The sequence below is a fragment of the Callithrix jacchus genome, chromosome 1 (assembly GCF_049354715.1).
Source record: "Callithrix jacchus isolate 240 chromosome 1, calJac240_pri, whole genome shotgun sequence".
Classification (NCBI taxonomy): domain Eukaryota; kingdom Metazoa; phylum Chordata; class Mammalia; order Primates; family Cebidae; genus Callithrix; species Callithrix jacchus.
This window is the reverse complement of record NC_133502.1, coordinates 188,368,411-188,395,822: the sequence shown is the minus strand read 5'-3', so window position 1 is coordinate 188,395,822 and position 27,412 is coordinate 188,368,411. Positions and strand designations below refer to the sequence as shown.

Below are 27,412 nucleotides of genomic sequence, written 5' to 3'. Positions count from 1 at the left end.
GGCGGGTGGATCACTTGAGACCAGGACTTCAAGACCCGCCTGGCCAACATGGCAAAGCTCCACCTGTACTAAAAAATACAGAAATTAGCTGGGAGTGGCGGCATGGGCCTGTAGTCCCAGCTATTTGGGAGGCTGAGGCAGAATTGCTTGAATCCAGATTTGGGAGGCTGCAATGAGCTGAGATCACCCCACTGCACTCCAGCCTGGACAACATAGCAAGATGTCACCAAAAAAAAAACCAAAAAACAAAAAACAAACACAAACCCAAGTAGGGAAGATAATCAAAGACAAAAGATTATTTCTGAAAAGAACTAAAAAAAATTATACAAATCTCTTACAAGTTTAAGACATAAGAGAGAGCACAAATAAGCAATATTAGGGATGAAAGAAGGGACATAATTCTAGATGCTTCATAGAGTCCATGGATAATATTAAATATCGAAAGACTATAGTAAGTGACTATATGCCAATGCACGCGACATCTTAAACAAAATCGCAAAATTCCTAGAAAAATACAATTTATTAAAATTGACTCAAGAAAAAATAGAAAACCTGAAAGGTCCTATAATTATTTAATATATTAATTTAGTAGTTTAAAATCTTCCTATAAAGAAAACATTTGTCCCAGATGACAATTCCAGGTATGTGAATTTGGAATTCACCAAATTAACAGCCCAGCCTTCTCTGGAAGATAGTGGGAGGAACCAAATCACAATTTGGCTAAACATTCAAAGAACAAATATAAGTTTAAGCTTATCCAGATTTCTACCCCACAGTGGAGAAACGCAGTCAACACCTGTCAGTCTGCCTCATTTGGGTAGCATAAGCTTGAAAATCAGATGAAGACAGGACAACAAAGAAAACTTTCACGTCAATTTTACCTATGAACATAGATTCCAAGAATTCTTGAAAATTATTAGCACAGTGAATTCAGCAACAACGATAATTGAAAAATGTAGTATAGGCCAGGTGTGGTGGCTCACGCCTATAATCACGGCACCTTGGGAGGCCGAGGTAGGCGGATTGCCTGAGCTCAGGAGACCATTCAAGGCAACGTGGTAAAACCTGACTACTAAAAATACAAAAAATCAGCAGGGTGTGGTGTTGGATGCCGGTAATCCCAGCCACCTGGGAGGCTGAGGAAGGAGAATTGCTTGAATGCAGGAGGTGGAGGTTGCAGTGAGCTGAGGTTGCACCACTGCACTCCAGCTTGGGCTACAGAGTGAGTTTCCATCTCAAAAAAAATTCAATCAGTATATTATAATGAACTTGTGTTTATCTTATGACTGCAAAGCTGATTTATTATTAAGAAATTAATTAATACAATTCATTTCATTAACAGTTTAAAGAAAAAGAACACATAATCATTTCAATAGGACCTGGGTGACATGAGGCACCATCGTTCACCTGGTTGAGGCTTGAGAGACAACTCAAGGCTTTGCAGCTTACACTGTGGACAGGAGACGGTGGATGGGCCCAGTGTGTGGGAATTAGGTGGGAAACTGAGAGGGAGGAGCACGGAAGTGGCAGTGATTATGAATCTGATAGGAGGTAGTACCTATGTGCCCCTTCCTGACTTTTGAGGACTGGAGAGTAAATCCAAGTTATCTAAATGGCTTGACTCTTCCTCTCCTCTGCCCACGCCCCCCCCAGCTCACTCTAAGTCTGTTCTAGGATTACTCTAACCCAGGGATTGCAACCTCCAGACCCTACCGTGGCCAGACAGGTGGCAAAAATGTATAACATGGGCTGAACGTAAAAAATATTAGATATGGCCAGGCACGGTGGCTCACGCCTGTAATCCCAGCACTTTGGGAGGCCGAGGCGGCAGATCACCTGAGGTCAAGAGTTTGAGACCAGCCTGACTAACATGGTGAAACCCCGTCTCTACTAAAAATACAAAAATTAGCCAGGCATAGTGGTGGGTTCCTGTAATCCCAGCTACTAGGGAGGCCAAGGCAGGAGAATTGCTTGAATCCGGGAGCGGGAGGTTGCAGTGAGTGGAGTTCGCGCCATTGCACTCCAGCCTGGGCGACAGAGTGAGACTCTGTCTCAAAACAAACAAAAAAATTTAGATATTACACACTTTACATATAATGCATTTTGGTTGCATGCTCCTTAGAAATTGCCTTATCTCCCATGAAGAAAATCATTTCTGATTTTTTTTTTCTTCAGATAGGCAGACCTCTCTGCCCAGTTTTCCTTCCTGCACACTTGATGGGGCAAAGAACTATTTCCTCACTGTAAAAAGCACATCAGTGAAGCCCAGTACATGACAGCAGCTGACCTGGGTCCGCAGAGCTGGGGATGCAGCAGGGAGCCGCGAAGCCTGTGGCAATCTGTAGTGCGCAACTCAATCCGAAGGCACACCCAGATGTGGTTCAAACCGATTTTCGTCATCCTGAAAGGTGGGCCTGGAGAGAATCCACAGGGTCGGTGATGAGTTGGGTGGGAGGTGTGCAGTTAAGGGGGCTCAGAGAAGTTTTGGGAGATGCCACGTTTCAGGCTTGAGGGGCTCTGGGTGGGGGTGCTACCCACTGGCAGGGGACGGAGAGGGAAGGGCAATGGCTTTGAATGAACGGAGTTGCCACAGGTTGTGGGCCTTCCCCGGGGCTATCATGGGTGGGTCAGGGCTCCCACAGACAGCCTAGCTCTCTCTGGGATGAACCAATATGGCCTCTGAGTCTGACTCTGCGTGGATCTCAGGCAAATCGAGTCAGCCTCCGGAGTCTCCATCTCATCTGCACGGAGGTAGTGATGCCGTCAGGCCTCCACTGCTTCTGTGAAATGCAGACTTGGAACCCATCAGTGGTTCCACGGTCCCTTTTATGGGGTCCCCACTCCAGCCTGGCAGAGGCACTTGGTGTTATCTGGAGCCTGGGCTGCCTGGGTGGCGACACAGGCTTTGTGACCTACTGAGACTGACCCAGGGGAATCCCTCCCATGACTTCCCTGATGGGCAAGTTGTTAGTCTTGGGGGAATGGATCCAGAGACCAGAGGATGCTTCGGGTCCTGAGGCCCTCCTGCTCTGCGATCCCGGAGTCTGTGTTTATCCAGCACTTTGGTGCTTGATTCTGGATGGGGAGGGGAGAGTGGGGAGAGGTCTGGGGATCTGGGTCGTCTTCTCACGGTGGGGTTGGAGCAGTCCCCTGATGTGGTTGGACATCATTATTTTGTGCTAGGACCTGTGACAAGTAATATGTATATATATAATCTCAAACTTTACGACCTCTCTGGGTTATACCTATTTTTACAGAGGAGAAAAAGTGAATCTCCCCAAAAAGTAATCTGTTGTCATCCATGCCCGAGGCTGTCTTCCCTCCCGCAGAGGGCGGCTGCCCTGGACTGTGATGGTGTTCCTGAGGGCGGGCAGGTGGTCGGCTGGGTGGGGGCCTTGGTCGCCCCTCCTGGAAGGCTGTTTCCCCAGCCTGGCTCATGGGGAACTGCTGACTTTGTTTCCTGGTGTCTCCAGAGGGCCAGGTGGCTTGACAAACTCGGGCCTTGATCAGGTAGGTGGGGGCGTTAAGTCCACTGAGTCGCCCCTGGGGGCTGGCAGAGGCGGCCACGTGGTCCACTGGCCTGGCCAGGTCGCTCCAGAGAAGCTGTCAACCAATTTTAATGTTTGACAAACCCCGTGTAGATCGGACAAAGCTCCAGATGGCCAGTTTGCCACCCCTGAACTAAACCAACTCTACGTTTGATGGGGAAACAGGCCTGAGAGGGGCAGGAGCTTACCTGGATCACACAGCCAGACAGACAGGTCTGGGGCTAACATACAGCCGACCTCCATGCACGAAGGCAGCCGGGCGGCGGGACCAAGCCCGGGCCCCTCGCAGACCCTAGAGGTCCCTGACGTGGCCCCTTCCTGCTTGGAACTCTGCCGCCGCAGCCGCCCGGGCGTTCCCAGCACGAAGAAACAGCGCGAGGCCCGGCCGTGGCCGAGGCGCTGCTGCCCCCGTGTGGCCGAGGTCGGGAGGTGCCGGCTGTGATGAGAAGGGAGTGATTTTCCAGCGAAACGCGGCCCCGGTGGCCCAGGCTGTTCCCCTGACGAATTGCAGCTTTCCCTCCCCGGAGACCGGGCTTTGATTCTAAGACTGCCCAGCTGGAACCCAGCACTGCGTGACACTGGGAATGTGTTTCCCTTCTCTGAGCCTCGGTTTCCCCAAGCGTAAAATGATGTAAGCAGGGGTTTTGTGGGGGTTAAGTGAAGTCACAGACGCAAGAGAACCAAGCATTTCCAAGGTCCAAGTTTGCCCTTCCTTCCTTCCTTTCTTTCCTTCCTTCTTCACTCCTTCCCCTCCTCCCTCCCTTCCTCCCTAGCTCCTTCCTTCCTTTTTTTTCTTTCTTTTCCTTCTTTCCTCCCTCTCGCCCTTTCTCTCCCTCCCTTCCTTCCTCCCTCTCTTCCTCCTTTCTTTCGATGGAGTTTTGCTCTTGGTGCCCAGGCTGGAGTGCAATGGTACGATCCTGGCTCACTGCAACCTCTGCCTCCCAGGTTCAAGCAATTCTTCTGCCTCAGCATCCCAAGTAGTTGGGATTACAGGCATGCGCCACCACGCCTGGCTACTTTTTTGTATTTAGTAGAGATGGGGTTTCACCATGTTGGTCAGGCTGGTCTCGAACTCCTGACCTCAGGTGATCCACCCACCTCAGCCTCCCAAAGTGCTGGGATTACAGGTGTGAGCCACCGTGCCTTGCTTTCCCATCCATTCTTCATTCATCATTTGGGGAGGCTGACACAGGCCAGCCTGAGCAGCCATCACGATCAGGGTTAAATCTCTGAGTGCCAATGCCCTCAAGGCACTCTGCCTTCTGCTGATGGGATTATCTCATCTCACTTGCCATAACCTGGGAGGCAGGTGTCACCAACATCTGCGTGGGAACAAAGAGACAGGACACCAGTGGGCCAGTGAGGTTACCTGCCCAAGGGCACAAGCCTTTGAAAACAGCAGTGGCGGTGCTGGGCGTCGTGGATCACGAGGTCAGGAGTTCAAGACCAGCCTGGCCAAGATGGTGAAACCCTGTCTCTACTAAAAATAGAAAAATTAGCCAGGTGCGGTGGCAGGTGCCTGTAATCCCAGTTACTTGGGAGACTTAGGCAGGAGAATCTCTTGAACCCAGTGGGTGGAGGTTTCAGTGAGCTGAGATCATGCCATTGCACTCCAGCTTGGGTGACAAAGTGAGACTCTGTCTCACAAAAATAAATAAGTAAAAATAAAAAAGTAGCCAGGCGTGGTGGTGCATGCCTGTAATCCCAACTACTTGGGAGGCTGAGGCAGAAGAATTGCTTGAACCTGGGAGGCAGAGGTTGCAGTGAGCTGAGGTGGCACCACTGCACTTCATACTAGGCAACAAGAGCAAAACTCCATCGAAAGAAAGGAGGAAGAGAGGGAGAGAGGAAGAAAGGAAGGGAGAGAGAGAAAGGGAGAGAGGGAGGAAAGAAAGAAGAAAAAGAAAGAGAGAAAGAAAGAAAAGAAAAAAGAAAACGGCAGTGGCAGGTTGGGAGCTGGACTTGAACCTGCCCTGCCCTTTCCACCACGTTTAGAGAAGTGCAGGATTCACCCACAGGAGACTTTCGATTCCAGCTCAGGGAGAGTCTGCAGGTCACAGAGAGGGCCCAAAACTCAGACAGGGAGGGGTCCTGCCCAGGGGCCCTCCCAGCTGCCCATGGATTGCATCACCCTCCCAAGGGATGGTAAGCTGTCCTGCTGGCTACCTCCTCGAGCAGACAAGTGGCCAGGGAGTCCTGTTGGCCTCCACAGTCACCACGTCATTTCAGCCTTGTCTCCCAAAGCCAGGTCATTTTGGGGAAACTGAGGACATCCAGCACTGCGGAGAATCATGTACATCTCTGCACTGGTTGATGAAGGGAGGTGGGAAGAGAGGGTTACCGCACTTAGGTGAACCTTGACCTTTAGACCATCTGTTTTGACCTCTCATTATACAGACAGGCAGGGAAACTGAGGCTGGGGAGGAGATGGCAATTTGTAGTGGCCCAGGTGTGCTACATTTTACTGCAGGCCTTCTTCTGTCATGAAGGATGGGGGGCTAGTTTGCTGAAAAGGGAGGTGAGCAGAGGAAGGTTGTCTTCTCAGGGACAGTGTCTGAGGGCTCCGTTCTGTCTGCTTGTCCCTTTACGCAAAGGAGACTGCAGCTCTTGCGGGGGGCCTTGTCTAACCCCTAGCAGTGGTTGGAACCTGCTGAAAGAAGCCTTTGGGCAAACAGCTCCTCCCTGGGCCCTTGGTGGGGGGGGGGGTTGGAGGCTATTTCTGCAAATTAGCAGTGGGTCTACCAGGGACCTGCACCTTCCCAGCCTCCTGGGACCTGGACAACCGGGTCCCTATCTGAGCCCCATCTTCTCTTGCTGTGTGATGTTAGGGGAGTCACTCCACCTCTCTGAGCCTCCTCTGTCTGGTGAGGAGATCAACTTAACCCACGCTCCGTTCTCTCCTTCCCCATTAAGGGAGGTTGTGCTTGCAGTTAAATGGTTCTTTGTGTAATACGTTATTTAATCTCAGCCTCCGGTCCTCAGAGCCTGCCGGGATCATGAATATCTTGTTGGTCACCACGTCACTGTTCTGGCTTGGTGCACATTTGGGGAGTGAATGGAGATTTTTAGTCTGACACACCTCTAACATGTAAAAACGTCACGTCTGGGAAAAACACCTGAAGCAGCTGTTGGGATGAACTTGTGGGGAGGAGGATGTTGCCTCCCCGGCAGGAGCCCGGGATACACCGCCTGGGGCTGGCGACCCGAGCCGGACTCAGTCTGGAAGGACCAAGTTCAGAGTAGGCACCCGCGTGCACTTCTCACTTGTGTCCAGCAGGTGGCGCCCGCCCCCGTCCGCCTGCCAGTGGGGCCTGCAAGGAGGGCCGCTGGGCGGCAGGGCGCCCCATGCAAGGGCATTTGGGTTTGGGGGTGTGTCTGCTCACAGCTCCCTGAAAGGAGCAGCGCCACTTTTGCTCTTCCCTCTAGAACCAGCTCCAGGTTGCCAGCTTCAAGGGGAGTCTGGTCCGGGTCTGGCGAGGGCAGGTGCTGGAACAAGGAGTTCTGAATGACTGCAGGAGGCCGAGGAGGCCAGGAAGCTAGGGGTCCAGGGTGGGCAGACAGAGGGAAGAGCCAGGGGTCAGATGTTTCATTTGTTAAAAGTGAATAAATGGGCCAGGCGCAGTGGCTCACACCTGTAATCCCAGCACTTTGGGAGGCTGTGGTAGGTGGATCATGAGGTCAGGAGTTTGAGACCAGTCTGGCCAACATAGTGAAACCTGTCTCTACTAAAAATACAAAAAATAATCGGGTGTGGTGGGGTACGCCTGTAACCCCAGGAGGCGGGCGGTTGCAGTGAGGTGAGATTGAGCCATTGCACTCCAGCCTGGGTGACAGTGTTACTACTTGGGGGGCTGAGGCAGGAGAATCGAGTGACCCTGGGAGGCAGAGGTTGCAGTGAGGTGAGATTGAGCCATTGCACTCCAGCCCGGGTGACAGTGAGAGACTCTGTGTCAAAAAAAAAAAAAGTGAATACATGTATAAAAGTACGAAAGAATGCTTTTGAATAGGTAATGGGTGCATCCGATGGAAAGGAAGGAGGGAAGAAATCTAAGCCATACAAAAAGCTTTTGGTAAAAACTAGGTCTCTCTGCTTCCTCCCTCCCCAGCTCCCCACCCTAGAGGCCTCCAGAGACCCCTTGGCTTCTGAAACATTCTTCCAGAGACATGTACCCAGGGGTGCCTGGTGCATGCATGTGTGTGTGCACGGGTGTGTATATGTGTGTGTGTGTGTGTGTGTGTGTGTGTAGGGGGGTGCTACAAAGAGCTTGTTTGCTATAATTGTGTAGGAAGAAATAGTTTCATCTTGAAAAACCCTTAGCCAGAAAGATTCAGGTCCGACTAGAGAAAAACCTTCTAGGGAGTTTGTGGGGCGGGAGATGCTGAGTGGGTGCTTTAAGGTCCGGCTCCCAGTGCTAGTGCTCTTCGCCAGGGGACAGTGCTCTGTAGTTTGTGAAGTCCCCTTTTGTGTTTTACACTTGATACTGGGTTTGGTCCTCCCAGCAGCTCAGGCTGCGGAGTGTTATGTTTTCCCATTGCACAGATGGAGACCAGGGCCAGAGAGATTAAGGGACAGCTGTGTGCCACACAGCTGGTGACAAAGGCTGGAGTATGGATCATGGCATCCTGACCCCTCTCCCCCTCCCCCTGCCACGGTGATTTTCCAGATGCTTAGGGAAAGGCCAGAGGACTTGTAGAGTTGAAGGGGGTGGGGTCTGGCCTGGGTTCCCAGGCAGCCCCTCGGCAGGCACCAACCTGCTTAAGCCCTTTAAATTCATGGGTTCCTAAAGCCACTTGGAGCCAGCCTTCAAAATGCTCTCCTGTTCTCCCTCCTCCTCCTTCTCCCTCTTCCCTCCTCCCCGCTTGTCAGGAATCTGTAAGACGAGTGGAGAGCGGATTATAATTGCCCCCCGCGGAACTCACCTGCCATGAAAGGGTGTTAAATAACACGCAATTTACATGTCTTCCCTGTAGGAAATTATAGAATCAGAGCTTTCAAATTAGCAATAGATTTTTCTAATTGAATCTCTTTCTCATACGGCAGGTGAAGTGAGAAATGATCAGGTAGTTCAGTTTCTCCTGCAAATGGACCACCAGACAATTGAAGGAATTAAATGCTTATTAAAAGTGCAGGTAAAATGGATGTTACGTTTCTGGGAAGTTTGTCGGCATAAACATATTGCAGGTGCATTTATGTCCACGTGATCACTATGTGACAACATGAAGGGTGTCTGTACCCAAAGAGAAGAAGGATGTGGATGACAGTGGATCTGGGAGGAAAACAGAAAGTGGGGTGGGTGCTCCTGGGTCACCTCCTGCCTCTCCCACCAGCCCTTAGCTCAGAGCCAGGCTCTGGGCCTTGCTCTGGAGCCTCCCAGTCATTTTGGCCTTTCTGAGCCTCAGTTTCTTCATCTGTAAAAGGTGACTAAAGCATGACTATAGTTCACGTGAGGAATAAATAAGGCAAAGCCTGTGCAGTACTTAACACAGTGACTGGCACATAGTAGGTGCTCAGTATACAAACACATCTCTATACTCTACCACTAATTCTTCTTCTTGTCTTTGCTATTTGTTGCCTGGTGGATTCGTTGTCTATTGCTGCAAAATAAATTAGCCCGATACTTAGAGTCTTACAGCAAAACACACTTATGATTTCTGGTATCTGTGGGGCAGGAGGCTATTCAGTGTAGATGGGTTCTTTGCTCTAGGGTGTGTTTTTTTTTTTTTTTTGAGATGGAGTCTTGTTCTTGTCACCCAGGCTGGAGTGCAGTGGTGTGATCTCGGCTCACTGCAACCTCCGTCTCCTGGGTTCAAGCGATTCTCCTGCCTCAGCCTCCCGAGTAGCTGGGACTAGAGGTGCCTGCCACCACGGCCAACTAATTTTTGCATTTGTAGTACAGAAGGGGTTTCACCAGGCTGGTCTTGAACTCCTGACCTCATGTGATCTGCCCACTCTAGCCTCCCAAAGTGCTGGGATTACAGGCATGAGCCACCGAGCCTGGCCAAACTCTCATGTCTTTGACAAGGCTACAATCAGGGCGTGAGAACAGGCTCTGCAGTCTCACGCGTAAGCACCACTGGGGGAGAGTTGCTTCCCAACTCACATGGTTGCTGGCAGAATTCAGCTCCCCACAGGTCGCTGGCCTGGAGGACCTCAGCTCCGGCCGGGCCTCTTCCCGACGGCAGCTTGGATTCATCACTGCTGGCAAGATGGAGGCCATACGCTTACGTCATGTCACTGCGGAAGTGACGTCGTCTCACCACCTTTGGAGTACCCCATTGGCTAGAATCGAGTTCCGGTTCTGCCTGCGCTCAGGGGAAGGGTGTGACCGCTGGGGGTGGGGCAGAGATTGCCGCAGGCCTCTTAGACTCCGCCCACCACAGTAATCACCAGGCAGAAGTTTGGGCAGAAGACGAGGGGGCACCTGAGTCGGTCATGGTTCTGTGTCAGTTCGGTGACCCAAACCTTCCTTCCTAAAGGGTCTGGGCCCTTAGTCCTGCCTTGACTGGGTTGTCATGGTTTCTGCGGACTTTTTTCCAGTCCTGATTCTGCTGTCAAGGACCTGGGCCCTCTTCAGACTCAGCACACTTTGACCCTGGGGAGGTCACTTTGACCCGAGCCTGGATAGGTTGCTCTGTACCTGTGAGGCTCTTTGCTGTGGGAAGTCAGCAGGAGTCCTAGTCCTTTAGAGCGGGAGAAACCTCGCTGGGAGAATCATCCACCTCAGACCAAGCCTGCACCAAGGAAAACCTCTTGATTTTGATTAGAATCAAACCTCCCTAACCAAATTTAGCACTTAGGACATTGACTTTGGCAGAAAACGATGGCCAGCAAAGGAAACTCGCAGCGGCAGAAGCTAAAGTGGGACGTGGCTGAACACTGTTTGTAAGATGAACTCTTCAATGGAAACGTCCCGGGGGAAATACAGACGCCAGTGAAAATAAGTTCAGTGAAATGGAAATGAACGTAAAAAGACTAAGTTAGGAACCATTTGAAACACACTCAATAGAAGACAAGCCAAGAAACTAAATTAACGTAAGGAGCTTCAATCTTCAAAATACTTGCTCGTGAAAATAATACAATGCTGACAAAATTCTGATTAAAATTAAATGTGGCCGGGCGCGGTGGCTCATGCCTATAATCCCAGCACTTTGGGAGGATGAGGCAGGCGACTCACCTGAAGTCGGGAGTTTGAGACCAGCCTGGACAACACGGTGAAACCCCTTCTCTACTAAAAATACAAATATTAGCCAGGCATGGTGGCACACACCTGTAATCCCAGCTACTCGGGAGGGAGGCTGAGGCAGGAGAATCACTTGAACCTGGGTGTTGGAGGTTGCAGTGAGCCAAGATTGTGCCATTGCACTCCAGCCTGGGCGACAGAGCGAGACTCTATCTCAAAAAAAAAAAAAAAAAAATGTGATTCATAGACAAGGAGAAAGGCCTGGCCAGGCACCGCAGTCTCCCTCGAGCCCATGTGCTGCCCCCACCAAGCCCCACTCCATTCTTTCCAGTGCATGGGCCTCCCTGGATCTGGCAGCTGTCCTGACCCAGGGATTGTTCCCTTCCCAGGGGGACACTTGATGGCAAACCCAGGGCTCTCCAGGTGTCATGGGCAGATGCTTCCTCCCCGGGGCCTCTCAGATAGGGCAATTGGGATGGGGTGCTCAGGGCTGGAGTAGTAACCAGGGGCCTAGGGCGGAGATCCAGGCGCAGCCACTAGAGGGCCTTGCTGGGGGCTCACATATGAGGAGGAAGGTGCAAGAGCCCAGAGCGGGAGTCAACGGGTGCCTGGGTTCAGCCGGGGGTCACTGGAGAAGGGGCCTTGCCAAAATGTGGGCAGCTTGAGAGGGAAGGAATGAGTAAAGTCTGTAAAAGGAAGAGAGAGAGAGAGAAACAGAGAGAGAGAACAAGAGCGCATGTGCGTGTGTGTCGGCATCAGTGGGTAGGGAGGAATGATCACTCAGCCTTTCCTGTGTCCTTCCTTACCTGGCCTCTATCTACTAGAGACCCCAAGACAGTCCCAGGTGTTTTGTTTGTTTGTTTGTTTTGGGGGAGCAAGGTCTCTCTTTGTCACCCAAGCTGGAGTGTAGTGGCATGATCTCAGTTCATTGCAGCCTCCACCTCCCAAGTTCAAGCAATTCTCTGCCTCAGCCTGCTGAGTAGCTGGGATTACAGGTGCCTGCCACCATGCCCAGCTAATTTTTATATTTTTACTAGAGACGGGGGTTTCACCATCTTGGTCAGGCTGGTCTTGAACTCCTGACCTCATGATCCACCTGCCTCAGCCTCCCAAAGTGCTAGGATTACAGGCATTAGCCACCTTGCCTGGCCCAGAAGGCACCATTCTTATTTGCTATTTTACAGAGGAAGATACAGGCTCAGGGAGTCTCTGCTCCAAGCCTTCAGGGCAGGCAGGTCCTAGGCCTACGTCTGTCGGTCTTCCTGTGTCTCCAAACACCCCTCAAGCACACAGCCGTCTGGCCCTGTCTTCCCTGGGAATCCTTTCTTGAGGATGGAATCTTCCCTCCTTCAAGTATTCCTCTAATGAAAGCACCCTTGTCTTATGCCCAGAAACTCTCTCTTGATTTCTTCCCCCACCCCCACCCTTAGCTTTACCCATCCTGTCCCTTTGTCCCAGGCCTCAGCCTCCAGGCCTTTCCCAACCTGGGCCCAGCCACTGCTACCCCTCTACTCCCCACTCCCTTTCCCCTGCTGGGCCCCTCTCAGGAGGCCCTGGTGAGGTCATCTCTGTGTCAACAGGAGCTGCACAATGGGGCCGGCCTCTTTCTGCTGAAGACGGAGAATTGGGGTGGGGGAGAAAACTGCAATTACAGGGTCCACAATGGGGCTGCAGTTGAGGGGGCTGCACTGGGGTGGGAGGTGGGGGGGCTCTGCTAATTAGAGCTGCTGCAAGAGGAGTCTGTGATGGGGGCGGGGCTGGGGGCCAGGCAGGGTCTGGGAAGATCAGCCCAGGTGGGTCCTGACGTTCATTGTTCATTTGTTCATTCATTCATCTGTGCTGTAAACATTGCCTGAGCACCTACTAGGTGTCAGGTACTGTGTGAAACACCAAGGACACAGCTGGGACCTCGGGGATGAGGTCCGACGCTGATGGAGCCAACCCCACAGTGGGTAAGACAGAAAGTCAACAGATAAACTTACATGACAGCACATAACAGATGAATGTGAGTCAAGGAAATAAAATATCATGAAATCGCAGAGTGGTAGGTGTGTGTGTGGGGTGGGGAAGCAATATTAGCAAGGTGATCAGGACAGGCTTCTTGGAGGAGGTGACATCTGAGCTGAGATCTGGGAAGCAAGACATGTCTGCCATGTCACAACCAGGGGAGAAAAGTTCTGAGTAGAGGACATAGCAGTTCAGTGCAAAGGCCCTGAGGCAGGAACATGCATGGCATGTGTGGAACCAGAAAGATGGTGGGTGTGGCAGGAGTGCAGTGGGTTGGGAAGAGGGGTAGACGGTGGAGAAGGGGAGCTGTGAGCAGCTGTGATGTCTTGGAGCTGGCTCTCATCATGCACGACAGTTGTCTGTGCACAGCTCTTCCCAACGCTGCTTAGGTTGGTAGCTTGAAATCAATCATAGTGGGCATATTTACACCATGGAAATTAGCAGATGATACAAATCAGGGTTTTTTTTTTTGTTTGTTTGTTTGTTTGTTTTTGATAGAGTCTTCCTCTATTTCCCAGGCTGGAGTGCAGTGGCATGATTTCAGCTCACTGTAACCTCTGCCTCCTGGGTTCAAGTGATTCTCCTGAGTTGCTGGAATTACAGGTGCGCAACACCACGCCCAGCTGATTTTTGTATTTTTAGTAAAGATGGGGTTTCACCATGTTGGCCAGGCTGGTCTTGAATTTCTGACTCCAGGTGATCTGCCCACCATAGCCTCCCAAGATGCTGGGATTATAGGCATGAGCCACCTCCCCCAACAAAATTGGCCCTTTGAGTGAGATGGAGGGAGATGGAGAATGCATAGGTGTATACAAGCATCTGTTCTCTGCTCTTCACAAATTCAAGGAGTGAAAGGCTAATGAGATTGATATTTATTAAGCTTCAACTGTGCGCAGACACCTCCTAGACCCCTTCATGCACCTTTCCCCATTTAATCCTTGCAAAGAGGTCCAGAGAGTTTAAACAGCATGATCAAGGTCGCCCATCAGGGAGTCAGGTCTTGAGCTCACCTGTGCCTGACCCCCTTGCCAGGCTCTTCCCACTTCACCAGGCCTCTTTGTCTGCACATCCACCCTTCTCCATAACCCAGCTGCATGACTACAGCACTCTACAAAGCCTTTCTCACGTAAGAGCTGGTGCGGAGCATCTGGACAGGGGCAGCGGTAACAGGCACAGCTCATTTCCACTGAGCGCTTACCACCTGCTTGCTGCTGCCTGCAACTCCATCTTGGGTCCCTTTTTTCACAGTCCGGTGACACAAGGCCTGATGTTATCTGCCCCATTTTATAGATGAGGAAACTGAGGCTCCGGGAGGCTGCCAGGCTCCCAGCTGCTCCTGAATCATAGGCAGCCTTGGCCAGCAGGCTCCCGGGCTTTCTCCGCCTGCCTTCTTTCTGCTTGTTCCAAGACCTGTCATCCCGCCAAGTGCTGGGGCTCAAGGCAGTCAAGATGAGTCTTGGGGAAATTCTGGGCAGGAGAATTCTGGTGGGGGGGCTCTGAGGGCAGAGGGGCCTCCTCGTGGCCACTTCCCACCCTAGCCACTTGGTGTGGATGGTAGAGGTGACCTTGGTACAGACATGGAATTTCACCAGCCTGGAAGGAAGGCCCGGGATGCCAAGGGCTGGTGAGTGTTGTCCCTGTTTCCAGCTCTGCCCAGCACATCCCCAGCCCAATGTGGGGCATCCGATGGGCCTGGAGCCTTGGGAAGCTCAAAGACCTCTCAGTGAAGGGGACAGTTGGGTCAGACATGTGGACCAATGGGAGGGAGGGCTGTCCCGGCTCTGCCTGCAATGGGACTCCAGGGCTGCCGGCCTCCTAAGGGACAGGGACATTGGGATTGGCCCTGGTGGGCCCCAGGCAGGTCCTCACAATGCCACCCCCCTGCCACAGCAAAACACTGTGCCCTCCTCCCCCGCCCAGTCCTTTAGCCTGGGCTTGGTGGGTCAAATCCAGTTGCCACCAAGTCTGGTGGCTCGGGTATGACCTCGGTTTCCTCTTGTGTTCCGGGGGTCTGGCAACAGTCATTTCTCAGGGGTTGTGAGGATGAAGGCAGGTGTGTTAGGCACCCTCATCCTCCTCCGGGCCCACAGTTCCCGGCACCTCGCTTCCTCCCAGCATAGTGATGATATCAAGGTACCAACTGTCACCTGCGGAGCTCAAAGGCCATGCGGCCGCTTTTCTAAATGCTCTACTGCCCTGACTTAGTTAATCCTCATGCTGACCCTGTGAGGTGGAGACTGGACTTGGCATCTTCCCCCTGTTTTTTTTTTGAGATGAAGTTTCACTCTGTTGCCCTGGCTGGAGTGTAGTGGCGTGATTTCAGTTCACTGAATGTAACCTCCACCTTCTGGGTTTAAGCAATTCTCCTGCCTCAGCCTCCCAAGCAGCTTGGATTACAGGCATGTGCCACCACACCCAGCTAATTTTTGTATTTTTGGTAGAGACAGGGTTTCACCATGTTGGCCAGAATGGTCTCTATCTCCTGACCTTGTGATCCACCTGCCTCAGCCTCCTAAAGTGTTGGGTTTACAAGCATGAGCCACTGCACCTGGCTGGCATCTTCCCATTTTACAGATGAGGAGAAAGGGGCCCAGGCCCCACACAGTGATTGCCAGAGGTCACAACACGGCTGCTGAGTGTGGGGCTGGGTGCCTGGCTCAGAACCTCTGTCCTGGCCTCTTCCCAGCTTCTGTTTCTCTGCCTGGGCCAGGAGCTGCTCCTTCACCTCCCCCCACCGGCAGAAGAACAGAGCCCTGCACCAGGGCTGCTTGTCAAGAGGGATGGGTGGAATGGCCTTCACTGGGGTGGTATTCACAGTGATCAGAGTCTGGGGTGATGCTGCAGGCGGGGAGTGACGCCAGAGAGAGAGTGGGGAGCTGACGATGCTGGGGGTGGTGGCCCCTTGGCTGGGGCAGGGCTTGGGGCAGGAAGCAGGATCAGCCGTGCATCTCTAAGAGCCCGGCAGCTTAGAAGCAGGCTCCACGCAGCCAAATCCCAGGCGGGAGGAGGCAGCCTGCGGAGGGTGAGCAGGCACCCATGAACGCACTCTGCATGTCGCACTTGGGCTGAGCACTGGGGGCATATCCAGCTCAGCAACACTCCATGCTGCGGGTGGCAGCAAGAACCCCTGGGGCTGGGGGCAAACACCAGGCCTGGCACCGGGGTGTCTGCACCTCCCTGAAGCTGAATCCACGCACAATCTCTGTTGGTTTGCAGTGTAAACACCCTCTTTCCTGTGTGGGGGGCCACCTGGCTCTGCCCACCCTCCCTCATTGTAAGGGGTGTCAGGGGAGGAGAGGCCACTTGGCTCCGGCAGCTTCCTGGGCCTGTGGGTGGCTGGTTGTTTTGAACGTGAGCTTCAGATGGGCTATTTGTGTGGCACCAATGACTGCCGCCAAAGAGAGGGAGACGGCTGGGGCCATGTTAGGGGGGGTCAGCCAGGAGGCTGCAGACACGGGCCAAAGGTCAGCGACAGCCTGGAAAACTGGCATGGTGTGAGCACAGTAAGCAGAGAGCATGGCACAGAAGAAGGCAGGGATCCAGGAACTCAATCCTGGATCACATTTGTAGGAAATATCATGACTCTGGAGTGAGCAGTGTGAGGCCGGGCTCTGCACTGGATCATCTGTGTCTCTTTTGCTGGTGGTGAGCTCAATCCCTGACAGAAACAGGGGCCCTCACTCTCCAGGCAGCTACCCAAGGGGGCCCCCTTAATCCTCATCTTCCTGGGAGAGGAGCATAAAAAGCCCGTTTTGCAGATGAGGAAACTGAGGCTCTGACATGATGTCCAGACTTGCCCAAGGATGTGCAGGGTACAGGTGGCAGATGGCAGAGTCAGAATGGGAATCTGGGTCCCTCAAGCTTCAAAGCTCCTGTGGGCTCCAAAAAGCCACGGTAGTCCTGGAATTGCCCTCGTCGAGAACTCAAATGCCCCCTACTCCTTCCTGAGGTTGCTGGTGTGCGGGGTTGCCATTGTGTGGGATTTCTGTTCTCTGGAGTTCAGATGCTGGTGCTGAACAGAGTGGGCATCTGTCCAGGACATCCCAGGCTTGGCAGGGGCTGACTTCACCTGAGGCCTCCACGTGAGAGCTGGGGCACCTGCAGGCTGGGCTCTTTCTGGCCTTCCCAGGCCGGGGTAAAGAGGGTATCAAGCAGAGGTCAGGCTCAGGCTCCTGGAAGGAGGGCCAAGGCCTGAGAGGAAGTCTAACCAGTCTCCCCCACCATGGCCATGACATTCATTGGAAGTAGCACTTGAGATGTGGTCTGGGCCAGGAGGAGAGGCTGGACACCAAGGTCCTGATCCTGGTCCCAGCTCTGCCACAAATATGCTCCTTAAATGAGCTGTTTCCCCTCGTTTTCCCCCTGGAAAATATGGATGACCCTGGCTTTGCTAGGTGGCCCTGGGAACACAGTGCAGCCATTTCCTACACATTTCCGACATGGGTCCCTTCTAGCCAACGATGGACACTGGGGTCATTGTTCTCAACATAATTGAGGATCGTTCCTGAGTGCTGGAGACTCAGAGGCATAGAGAGATGCCTCGTTTTTTTTGGGGAGGAGTGTCTCCCCTTCTCACCACCATCATCCCAGCTCCCATAGGGACTCTCTCCTCAAGGTCACCTATGACCTCCCATTGCTAAGTCCAAGTTCTCTTACTGGACCTGGTCTTATCCCTCCCTGTTCTCCCCACACTCCTTCCTCTGCACCCTTCTGAATTTTGGGTTCCTCCAGACCCAGCCCTGGCTCCCTCTCTTCTGGCCATTTCCTATATGATCTTGACTACTCTCGTGTCCTCCTAGGCACGAGAACCTCATGCTGAAATGTTTCCAGCTGATCTCTTCATCTTCCCCTTAGCTGGCTCGCTGCCCTCGATCCCCCATCTCACCCAGAAAGCCCCACTGGGTGTCCTGGAGCCCAGGCCGCCAGCTCCTCTCCCTCCATCTGCTCTCAGTGACCTGGGTCCAGCTGTTCACCCTTTATTCCCCCCTCCTCCCCGTCCACTCCCTCCCTCCTCCCAGTGGTCTCCTGGGCTCCTATTCCCAGTGTCATTGTTGGAAACAGGCCTTTTCCTGCATGCACTGAAGTCCATCAGCTGCTATCGGGGTCCTCTCCACTGGGACATGATGCTACCTCTTCTCCCTCCTCTTCACCAGGGTACACCTGGCTCCCTCTCACTGCAGGGCTTTTGTCTCATCTGATCCACAGACACAGGGACACAGTGCCCAGGGGCCTTTCCTTGGGGGCCTGTCTACCTCCAGCCTGTAAATGGGAAGTTGTGTGTCGGTGACTGCCCCGCCCACAGACCCTTTCTTCTCTGGAACTGGCCAGACTCCCTCTGGATGGCCCCACCCCTGCCATGGCTGATTGGTCCATGCTTGACACGTGACTCAAGGGCAGCCCAATAGGATTTTCTCCTGTGATTCTGAACCCGGGGAGGCAGTGGAGATTTGCAAGCCACGTGGGCTTCTCTGCTGCACACGCTGCCTTCTCTCCCCTTCCTTCAGCCTATGGTCCCCTCAGAGAACAGCCTTTTTCCTTAAACTCCTCAACGGTGTTCCTGTGGTAGCTGAGAGAGTCACCCAGCCGGGCGTGCCTTCTCCACTGGTTGAGGAATCCCGGGCCGCATAGTCTCACAGTGGCTGGGCCTGGCTGCGTGTGCTCCTCTGTCCCCACATGGCCCCAGCAGGGAGCCTGCCTCCCTCCCAGAGCTTCCTCCCTCTGGTGGGGTAGCAGCAGGCTGGGCAAGGGCAGGGCCTGAGTTCATGTCTCGTCTACTGTCACCTGCCTGACCAGGAGGAAGGGGAAAAGACAGGAGTGACTCCAAGGAGGCCATGTGGGAGCTGGGGCTAGGTGATCCCAGGGCTGGGTGACTTCAGGGATGAGGAACCTCAGGGCTGGGTGACTTCAAGGCTGGATAACCTCAGGGCTGGGAGACCCCAAGTACTGTCATCCTCACTGCATGGTCAAGGCCACCAGACAGGGTTTCCTGAGACCACTGTGTCCCGGGGGTCAGATGTCCCTTCATCCAGTTTTCTGCTGCCTCTTCCAGTGGTTCAGAGTTGGGATGGAGATAGAGGTCCTGCCTCCAGGAGCCAAACGCAGCCATTATGAAGAGCCAGCAGGTGCTTGAAAGAAAGCAGCACCAGCGCATGACACCAGGGGAGCCCTGGAAAGCCCATCCATCACCCCAAGCTTCCTTAGCTGTGAGGCACTCACCCAGGGCTGACTATTGGCAAGGCACTTGGGGTGGGTGCCATGGGCACCTCAGAGGGAGCTTTGATCTGAGTGGAGGTCAGAACCCTCCTCTGAGGAAGTGCCCAACCACACTGAGCTCCCAGGGGCCAATGGCAGTTGAACAGGGGACTATGCCAGCAGAGGGCTGCCTTCCAGAGACTTTGGATCATCACTGTGATCGGCTGATTTTACAAATTTAGCCACTTTCACAGGAGGTCTGGCTGAACCTCAGAGTTTCCTCCCCAGCGTTGGTTTCTTGGTTTGTAATGGGGAGGACTGGATCCCCCCGCACCTATGCTCCCACGGTATGGCTGCAAGAGGGGCGCCTGCCCTGTCGGCCTGGTGGCTGTGGAGCGGCCGGAGATGGTGTGTGCCAAGGCTGCTGCTGGTGCTCCCTCTGGCTGCCTTGGGGTGATGACAGGAGCTGACGGCTTGGCAGCAGCTCCCAGGGAGGCAGCAGCCGGGCTGGCGGTGGGTGGTGGTGGTACTGGGAGGGGGCTTCTGGGGAGAACAAAGCACTGAGGATGCTGGGCTCCAGGGGAGACAGAGGGGTGGGGGATGGGGGCAGGGTTCTGGAGTGCGTGGCCCACAGGGAGGCCATGGGGGTGTGTGTGTGTGTGTGTGTGTGTGTGTGTGTGTGTGTGTAGGATTTGGAACTAATCTCTTGGCTGTGTGAGCCCAGGCAGGTCACTTAGCCTCTCTGGGTCTCAGTTTCCACAATTGTACAACTGGAACATTACCATACCATACCATCATAACACTCCTGTATACTGAGTGGTACAGAGTAGACGTTCAATGAATGTTTCTGGAGCCAACAGATGAATAGTTTGATGGAAGATGGAACTGGCTAATTCCAGCTTAGCTCAGTGCTTGGCACATGCTCGTTCTAGAGAAGCAATGTCTTTGTTATCGTTGCTGCGATTGTTCATCAAGGGTGCAGAGAACGGAGCCTGTTCATCAAGGGTGCAGAGAACGGAGCCAGCATGGAGTCCCGGGGCAAGAGAAGCAAGTTGATCAGTGCATCTGGATGAAGCTGGACTCTGGGACCAGACCATGGGGACTTGAGGGTCACAGACAGAAGGCTGAGAGCAGGGGAAAGGCCCATATGCCAGGAGTGAGCAGGAAGAAGTCTGAGCAAGACCACACTAGACAGCAGGGGGCATGTTGGTGACCCTGGCCTGGCCTGAGGAGTCAGGGAAGTGGGGGTGGGGGGCAGACCTGTGATGGGCTATTTAAGGAAACTCGGTTGAGAAGGTGGATGAGATGAGGCAGGGGTGGGAGCATGAGGTGGGAGGGACAGAGGCCTGATTCTCAGGTCAGGTGATATGAGCAAGAATGAATGCAGATAAAGAGGGGCAGGTACACCAGGGGGACCTGAAATGTGGAGAAGTGGGGTACCAAGTAGAGGGCCCTTGAGGGAGGCAGAGGCTGGAGGGAAGAGAGGAGCTTCAGGAAGGGCTGCAGCTTAGGGTTTAGGCTGGTGAGGATTTCCTTGGTTCAGTGAGATACCGAGTGTGCTTGTCTTCAAGGCAGAGAACTGGAGACCCTAGGAGCTGTGAAGAGGGGAAAGTCTAGGGAGAGAGGGCAGCTTGGAGGTGGCAGAGCCCTGCTGGGCCACAGTGTGGCCCTGGTCAGCTCCAGACCCAGCCCTACAGGGAATTAATTGCCTCTGGGAGCCCAGAACTGGGTGCCATTCCAGCCCTACCAGAGGCTCAAGATGTGACCTTGGGCAAGTCCATTCTCCTAGCCCCATTTTGTCATTTGTAAACTGGAGATAATACTACCACCTTTCCTGATGGTTAAGAGGATTAAATGCATAATTTGTGCAGAGTGACCAGCTCAAGGAGGATGCTCAAACATAGCAGCTTCGATCTCTGTGAGCGGTTTGCAGAGACAGAGTGGTCAGAGAGTATAGGGATGGGAGTCAGGAGGGAGGCTGAGTGCTGTCCTCTTGGGTGGTGGCCTGGACACTGCACATACACACACTCCTTTCTCTTCCCCTCTGCTGCCTGCAGAGCAGTATCAGATAGTAGAAGTACATGGAGGTTGGGGTCATGAAGACCTGGGCAGGTTGCAATGCATCCTTGGCCAAGTCACTCAGCAGCTCTGACCTCACTTGACTCATTGGCAAAACAGATGATTTCCTGATAAATTGTATAGTAAAGTTTGTTAGCAGCCTCTGCAGCCTTGGGTAATAGGCATTGACAATCCTGGACAGGAAACACTAAACCCTCTTTTTAGTTTTGCCTCACACTTTGACCTCCTCTTCAGGAGCCATTTATCCTTTCCTCGAGTTGGAGGAGAGAGTATTCCCTCTCATATGCTTCTTCAGCATGGGTCTCAGTTTTCCTATTTGTATGGTGGAGGAATAGAGCAGGGTTGGAGAAGGGAACTGGGGTCCCCACCAGGTCTAACTTTGATGATTCTTTTTTATTTCCCGAGATGGAGTCTGGCAGTATCACCCAGGCTGGAGTGCAGTGGTGTGATCTCAGCTCACTATACCCTCTGCCTCCCAGGTTCAAGCAATTATTGTGCCTCAGCCTCCTGAGTAGCTGGGATTACAGGCACTCGTCACCACATCTGGCTAATTTTTGAATTTTTAGTAGAGACGGGATTTCATCATGTTGGCCAGGCTGGTCTTGAACTCCTGACCGCAGATGTTTCACCCGCCTCGGTCTCAGTGCTGTAATCCCAAAGTGCTGCCTCATCCACCCCCCTAAGAGCTGCATTTGGCCTTAGCTGGTCTGGCTTCCTCACCTTGAGGGGGAAGAGACCGGGGCTCATCCAGAGAAGGACAATGGTGTACAGCCAGGTGAGCCAAGACAGCCGCAGGGCGGGCCTTGGAGCCTGGGGAGGAAGAGGCTCAGGGAGTTCCACTGATGGCTCCAGGGCTCCCTGGGGAACCCAGGAGGGAGCTGAGGGTGCTGTGCAGCCTTGGAGGTGGGATAAGAAGTAAAGGGAGAAGAAGCTCCAAGCTTAACAGGAGAAGAAGCTTCTGACATGTAGACATTCCCACAGATAGAACAGGTCCCAGGTCAGGGAGGAGCAGTGGGCACAGGGAGCATGTGGCCCCCTGCAGGAATGCAAGGGAGAAGCCTACTTACTGAGAAGGGCAGCAGGGAGCAGCTGCAAGGGGTGGCTGGTGCTTTTTCCCCAGCACTGCGCCTCCTCCCCAGCTCTACTGTCCCTCCCTAACCTCTTCTGTCTCTCCCTCACCTCTACTGTCCCTCCCCAGCTCTCCCATCCCACCTCCAGTGCTACTGTCCCTCCCAGGTTCTTCTATCCCTTCCCCACCTCTACTGTCCCTCCCCCACCTCTTCTGTCCTTCCCCAGCTCTCCTGTCCCTCCTCCAGCCCTACTGTCTCTCCTCAACTCTCTATCCCTCCCCACCTCTACTGTCCCTCCCTCAGCATTCCTGTTCCTTCCCAGCTCTCCTGTCCTTCCCCTAGCTCCACTGTCCCTCCCCAGCTCTCTTGTCCCTCCCCATCTGAATTGTTCCTCCCCAGCTCTCCTGTCCCTCCCCATCTGAATTGTCCCTCCCAGCTCTCCTGTCTCTCCCCAGCTCCACTGTGCCTCCCCAGCTCTCCTGTCCCTCCCCATCTGAATTGTCCCTTCCCAGCTCTCCTGTCCTTCCCCATCTGAATTGTCCCTCCCCAGCTCTCCTGTCCCTCCCCTAGCTCCACTGTCCCTCCCCAGCTCTCCTGTCCCTCCCCATCTGAATTGTCCCTCCCCAACTCTCCTGTCCCTCCCCTAGCTCCACTGTCCCTCCCCATCTGAATTGTCCCTCCCCAACTCTCCTGTCCCTCCCCTAGCTCCACTGTCCCTCCCCATCTGAATTGTCCCTCCCCCAGCTCTCCTGTCCCTCCCCATCTGAATTGTCCCTCCCCCAGCTCTCCTGTTCCTCCCCTGCTCCTCTGTGCCTCCCTCCTCTGTGGTCCCTCCCCAGCTCTACTGCATTATCACCTTGGGAAATTGCCTCTTACCATTGGATAATGGCTCCCCTTTGGGGGGTGTTGTCCCAGGTTCCTCGGTCTGATGCATCCTGGTGCATGCTGTGTTGACTGAGTGTTTTCTGGGTACCACAATGCATGGCATGGGACTTGCTATGGTTGGGGAGGCTGGGGCAGGTGCCTGCTGGCTGTCCTGGGGACCAGCACTGATTGGTACGTGCTGAAATCAGAGCTGGCACTAGGCAGTTCACAGTCCTGATTTCATGCAGGGCAGTGTCTTTTCCTTCATGTAACAGGTGAGGCAGCAGGTCTGGCACCCTACCCACAACCACATAGCGGGCCCAGGCCTGTCTGATGCCTTAGGCTGTGCTCTCTCCAGCTCACTGCACTGCCTCTCCCAGGTGCGGGGTACTGGGAGGGGAACTTCTGGAAGGAGAGGAATGGGGTGGGGCTCTGGGTGGCGCTGGTATGGGCTCCAGGAAGGCACCTGCGTGGCGGGAAGCCCCAGCTGTGTGCTGCTGGACCTTAGGCTTGTCCAGCTGCCCCCTTGGCTCTTGATTCCACCCAAGGATCACAGGCCCAGCTCCTACCACCAGCTGTGGGCCAAGGTTGAGGACAGAGCAGCCACAGCCCATAGTGGGCCAGGACGGGGAGGTTGCCTGGGTAAGCATGTCTTTGGCAGGACAGGCAGGACCCCCTCCCCAAACAGGATGCAGGGCAGGGTGAGCCAGGAGCTCAGTGAGGCCTGAGGGTGGGGAGGGCCCAAGGGACTGCAGGCAGATTCAGGAGCAGGTGGACAGGACCTGGGCACTGCCTGATGCAGGAGTAAGGAACAGGGAACAGGGCATGGGGATGCCCAGGTTTCAGGTCTCACCACCCTGGAAGGTGGTGCCTGCTGCCTTCACCTTCCAGCTCTCTGCACCTCTGAACACTCACTGCAGAGTCTGCTTGGCCCTAGCCTGGACACTTGTGCCCATGTCCTGAGCCCCTTCTTATCCCAGCCACCCATGGACCTGTCTCGTGTGGGTGGGGGTGGTGTTTGGGGCTGGGGGTGGGCAGAGATCTGGGTCTGGGCTTTTAGGGCCGGAGCCAGGACTTCTCTCTCTCATCTTTTTCCTGGGTCCCAGGAGCAAACCCTGTGTGCCTCCTTCCTTCCCCACATTTGACTTTGGGGTCAGGCTACTGGACATGAACCCAGGGTTCCTGCTACTTACTCTCCGGGAGAGGATACTGAACTTGAGGACATTGGGCAAATCAGAAGCTCAGCTGGAGAAGGTCACTGGAAGCCTTTGGACCTCACAGTGTCCCAGTTCATGCCACCGTTGCCACCACTCCACAGTGAGCAGGCAGGTAGTTGTGAGGATTGAATGAGGAGACCCAGGTAAAGTGGCTAGCACAGCCCCTGGGCTGAGCAAATGCTTAGCAAGGGTCAGCTGGTGTTGTGGAGACTGATGCCACAAGTCCTCTAGCCCTGGCCTTACTACCTCCTGGGGACCCCTCCCTGCCGTCCCTCTCCCCGACACTGCACTCTCTCCGGATTGCTGCCTCTGCTTTGCACTTGGTTTTCAGTCTTCAGCCTCTGCCCACTGCCTGAGGGATCTGCCCAGGGCCAGTCCGGCTCCGACCACCTTCCCCGGCATTCTTCTCTGCGGCCATGGACAGTGCAGGGAAGAGGGGCTGCCTCGGCCTCCCAGGCCCTCTCTGAGCCAGGCTCCCTTTTGGTTCCTGCCTCTAGGCCTTTGCTTCTGCCCCCTCTGCCCATTATGCCCTCTTTGCCCTTGTCAAGGGCACTCACTCTCTAAGCCCCTCTCCTCTCTGCCTTCCAGGAGGGATGGGAGGCCCCACCGTGTTCCCCAACCTGTGTCCCCCTCTGCCTGGCAGAGCATGGTCACTGTGTTCTCAGGCCTCACAGCCTCTGGACCTCTTGCTCAAGAGAAGTGCTGGGTCCAAATGCCTCTGAGTCTCTGGCTTTGCTTGGCCCAGAGGAGGTGGCAGAGACATTTACAGAGGTGTGCTAAATCTGAGCCACCTCCTGGCTTGCCCCGCGTCATGCCCATTTTTCAGAAAAGGAAACTGAGGCCATGAGTGTTGAATTGTGGTGTCCAAGGGCACACAGGGTGTGCAGAAGTGTAGGATCAGAAGACCTGGAGGGGGGGTCCAGCATCACATTTCTTAATTTTTTGTTTTATTTTTATTTTTTAGGATGGAGTCTTGCTCTTGTCGCCCAAGCTGGAGTGCAATGGCACAATCTCAGCTCACTGCAACCTCCACCTTCCAGGTTTAAGCAATTCTCCTGCCTTGGCCTCCGGAGTAGCTGGGCTTACAGGCATGCACAACCATGCCTGGCTAATTTTGCATTTTTAGTAAAGACGGTTTCACCATATTGGTCAGGCTGGTCTCGAACTCCTGACCTCAGGTGAGCCACTCATCTCAGTCTCCCAAACTACTGGGATTACAGGTGTGAGCCACCGCACCTGGCCACATGTTCCCACTTTTTGTTGCTATCTAGGAATTAGGAGAGGTGGTAGCCAGGGAAGAATTAGAGAAGGTTGTGCAGCAGGGCTGGGCCTGGCCAGGACCCTGGACAGCTCAGCAGAGCCCATCTGCCCTTGGTGGTGCTGGGATGGTAGCCGAGATGTGTTGGGGGCCTCAGCAAGGGTTGAAGGAGTTGGTCTGGCACCAGGCAGGGGGCAGGGGAGCTGGGTGGAGGGAAGAGCAGGTGTCTTGGAGTCTGAAGATGGGCCTTGTCATCTCAACTTTATACCAGCGGGTCAGGTCTTGAAACCTCTTGGAGCCTCAGTTTTTTCCATCTCTAAAATGGGGTTTCTAGTCTCCCTTCACAGGGAGGGTTGCCCCTCACTGAGGTTCCTACCAGGCTGCTGTGAGAAATAAACCAGCTCCAAGGCATCTGGAGAAGTTCTTTCAAATAGCAAAGGTCTCACAGGCGGCATGTGAGGGGCCAAGAGCCATAGGTACCGTCAGCTCAGGCCACCTAGAGGGGAGGCATGGGAGTGGTGACTGGAGGGCCAGGGTTGGCACCAGGAGCAGCCCCCACCTCGGGAGTGTGTCCTCCTGGCTCCTACAGACTGCTCGGGGGCTGGGCCCTGCCTGGGCTTGGCCTCCATCCAGCTCCTGCCCGGCCTTCTGGTTGGTGGCCTGGAGTCACGTGGCAGGAAATGCTGTCGAGTGGGGTAGGCGTCTCATGTGGACAGGGGTCACACTGGGACTCTAGCTGGGGGCAGGATGAGAGAGCCCCTGGGGTCTTTCCACAGCTTGTCATTTCATCCATGAGCAAGCTCAGGAGTGAGCCACCCCATCCCCTTTCTCCTCAAGCTGAGGAAACTGAGGCTCAGAGAAACACGAGAATGTCCCAAGGTCCCAAGGAAGTGAGTAATGGAGCTGGGTTAGAATACAGATCCTCAGACCTGGTGTCTACAACTATGACAGTGTGAGCTGCCACCGCTTGCTGAGTGTTGACTGTGCACCCTGCACTCTGCATGTGCGTGGCTCTGAGGTAGGGATTATTGCATCAGCTTTACAGAAGAAGAGACTGAGGTTCAGAGTCATAAGCTGTTAAGTGGCAAAAGCAGGATTTGGTCAGGGCATGGTTTAAGAGTGAGTGTAGTCATTGCAGGCTGTACCTGAGCCTGCTGGAGGTGAGCAGGGCCCAAGGCCCCTGACAAGGTGTGGCTTTTCCACTTTGGGCTCTAGGCCTAGAGGAAGGCCCAGGATGAGGACCGTGCCAGACAGCCGGACTGAAATGTACCCTTCTTTGGGCTGTGTCAGGATCCACACAGACCTGGCTGGCAGGGGGAGAACTTGTCGGTGTCTAATGTGGCTGAGGTGGGGACATGAAACTAGGGCTCCGTTCTTCAAGACTGTCACCTCCTCTTGGGAGCCTCTTCCAAACCCCAGCCCATGATGCCTTTCAAATCCTCTGAACACGACTGCCCTTCTCTGCCAGAGGGATTCCTGGGGTCTAACACAGTGCACGTCGATATTTGCTGATTAATAACCTTTCTGGCATGCTGGCTGTAAGCCAGTCACCATGAAGGACCCGAGGAAGGCATGAAAGCTTAGGTCACTCTGTCAATGAAGCTGCCCAGGCCTCCAGGTCATCCCAGCCCCTGCCCTGCAGGCACCCCACACACCCCACACGCCTCCTTGAATTCCCCACACTCACCATCCTTCGTGATATCCTGATGATCGAGGGGACATAGGAGACAAAAAATTTCCACAAATAAAGTAGACTCCACCCCGACCCCGCTCAGAATCTTATCAGGGTTGACATTTTGCTGTATTTACTTACTGCCTTCTTTCCCCTCTTCCCCTCTATTTTTCATTTTTCAAAACACAGAATCAGGCACACTCTGTTGTAACCCGCTTCACTAGTTCACAGGATGAGTGCGGAGCGTGGAGCCCATTTTTCCACCACGTGGCATTGCAGCGACATTATCTGGCTACTTGAAATTTCCCGGACATCCCATAATTT

The 27,412-nt window shown here is 53.9% G+C and overlaps 1 protein-coding gene across 9 annotated transcripts in view; it reads right to left on the bottom strand.

Moving 5' to 3' along the window:
* Positions 1 to 9,777, bottom strand: part of LOC118145793 (uncharacterized) — a 28,429-nt gene extending 18,652 nt beyond the window's left edge. For 3 of the 9 annotated variants that reach the window (XR_013520809.1, XM_035265493.3, XM_035265501.3), the window contains exons 1-3: positions 9,650 to 9,777; positions 3,246 to 3,603; positions 2,288 to 2,414 (exon numbers count right to left, since the gene is read on the bottom strand). Coding sequence is in view for 2 of the 9 variants with exons in the window: in XM_035265493.3 (XP_035121384.2) it covers positions 2,288 to 2,414; positions 3,246 to 3,603; positions 9,650 to 9,766 (602 nt within the window). In the remaining 7 variants the exon portion in view is untranslated. The other 6 variants (XR_013520813.1, XR_013520814.1, XR_013520810.1 and 3 more) reach the window with 6 other exon arrangements.
* Between the last annotated feature and the right edge of the window lie 17,635 nt (positions 9,778 to 27,412).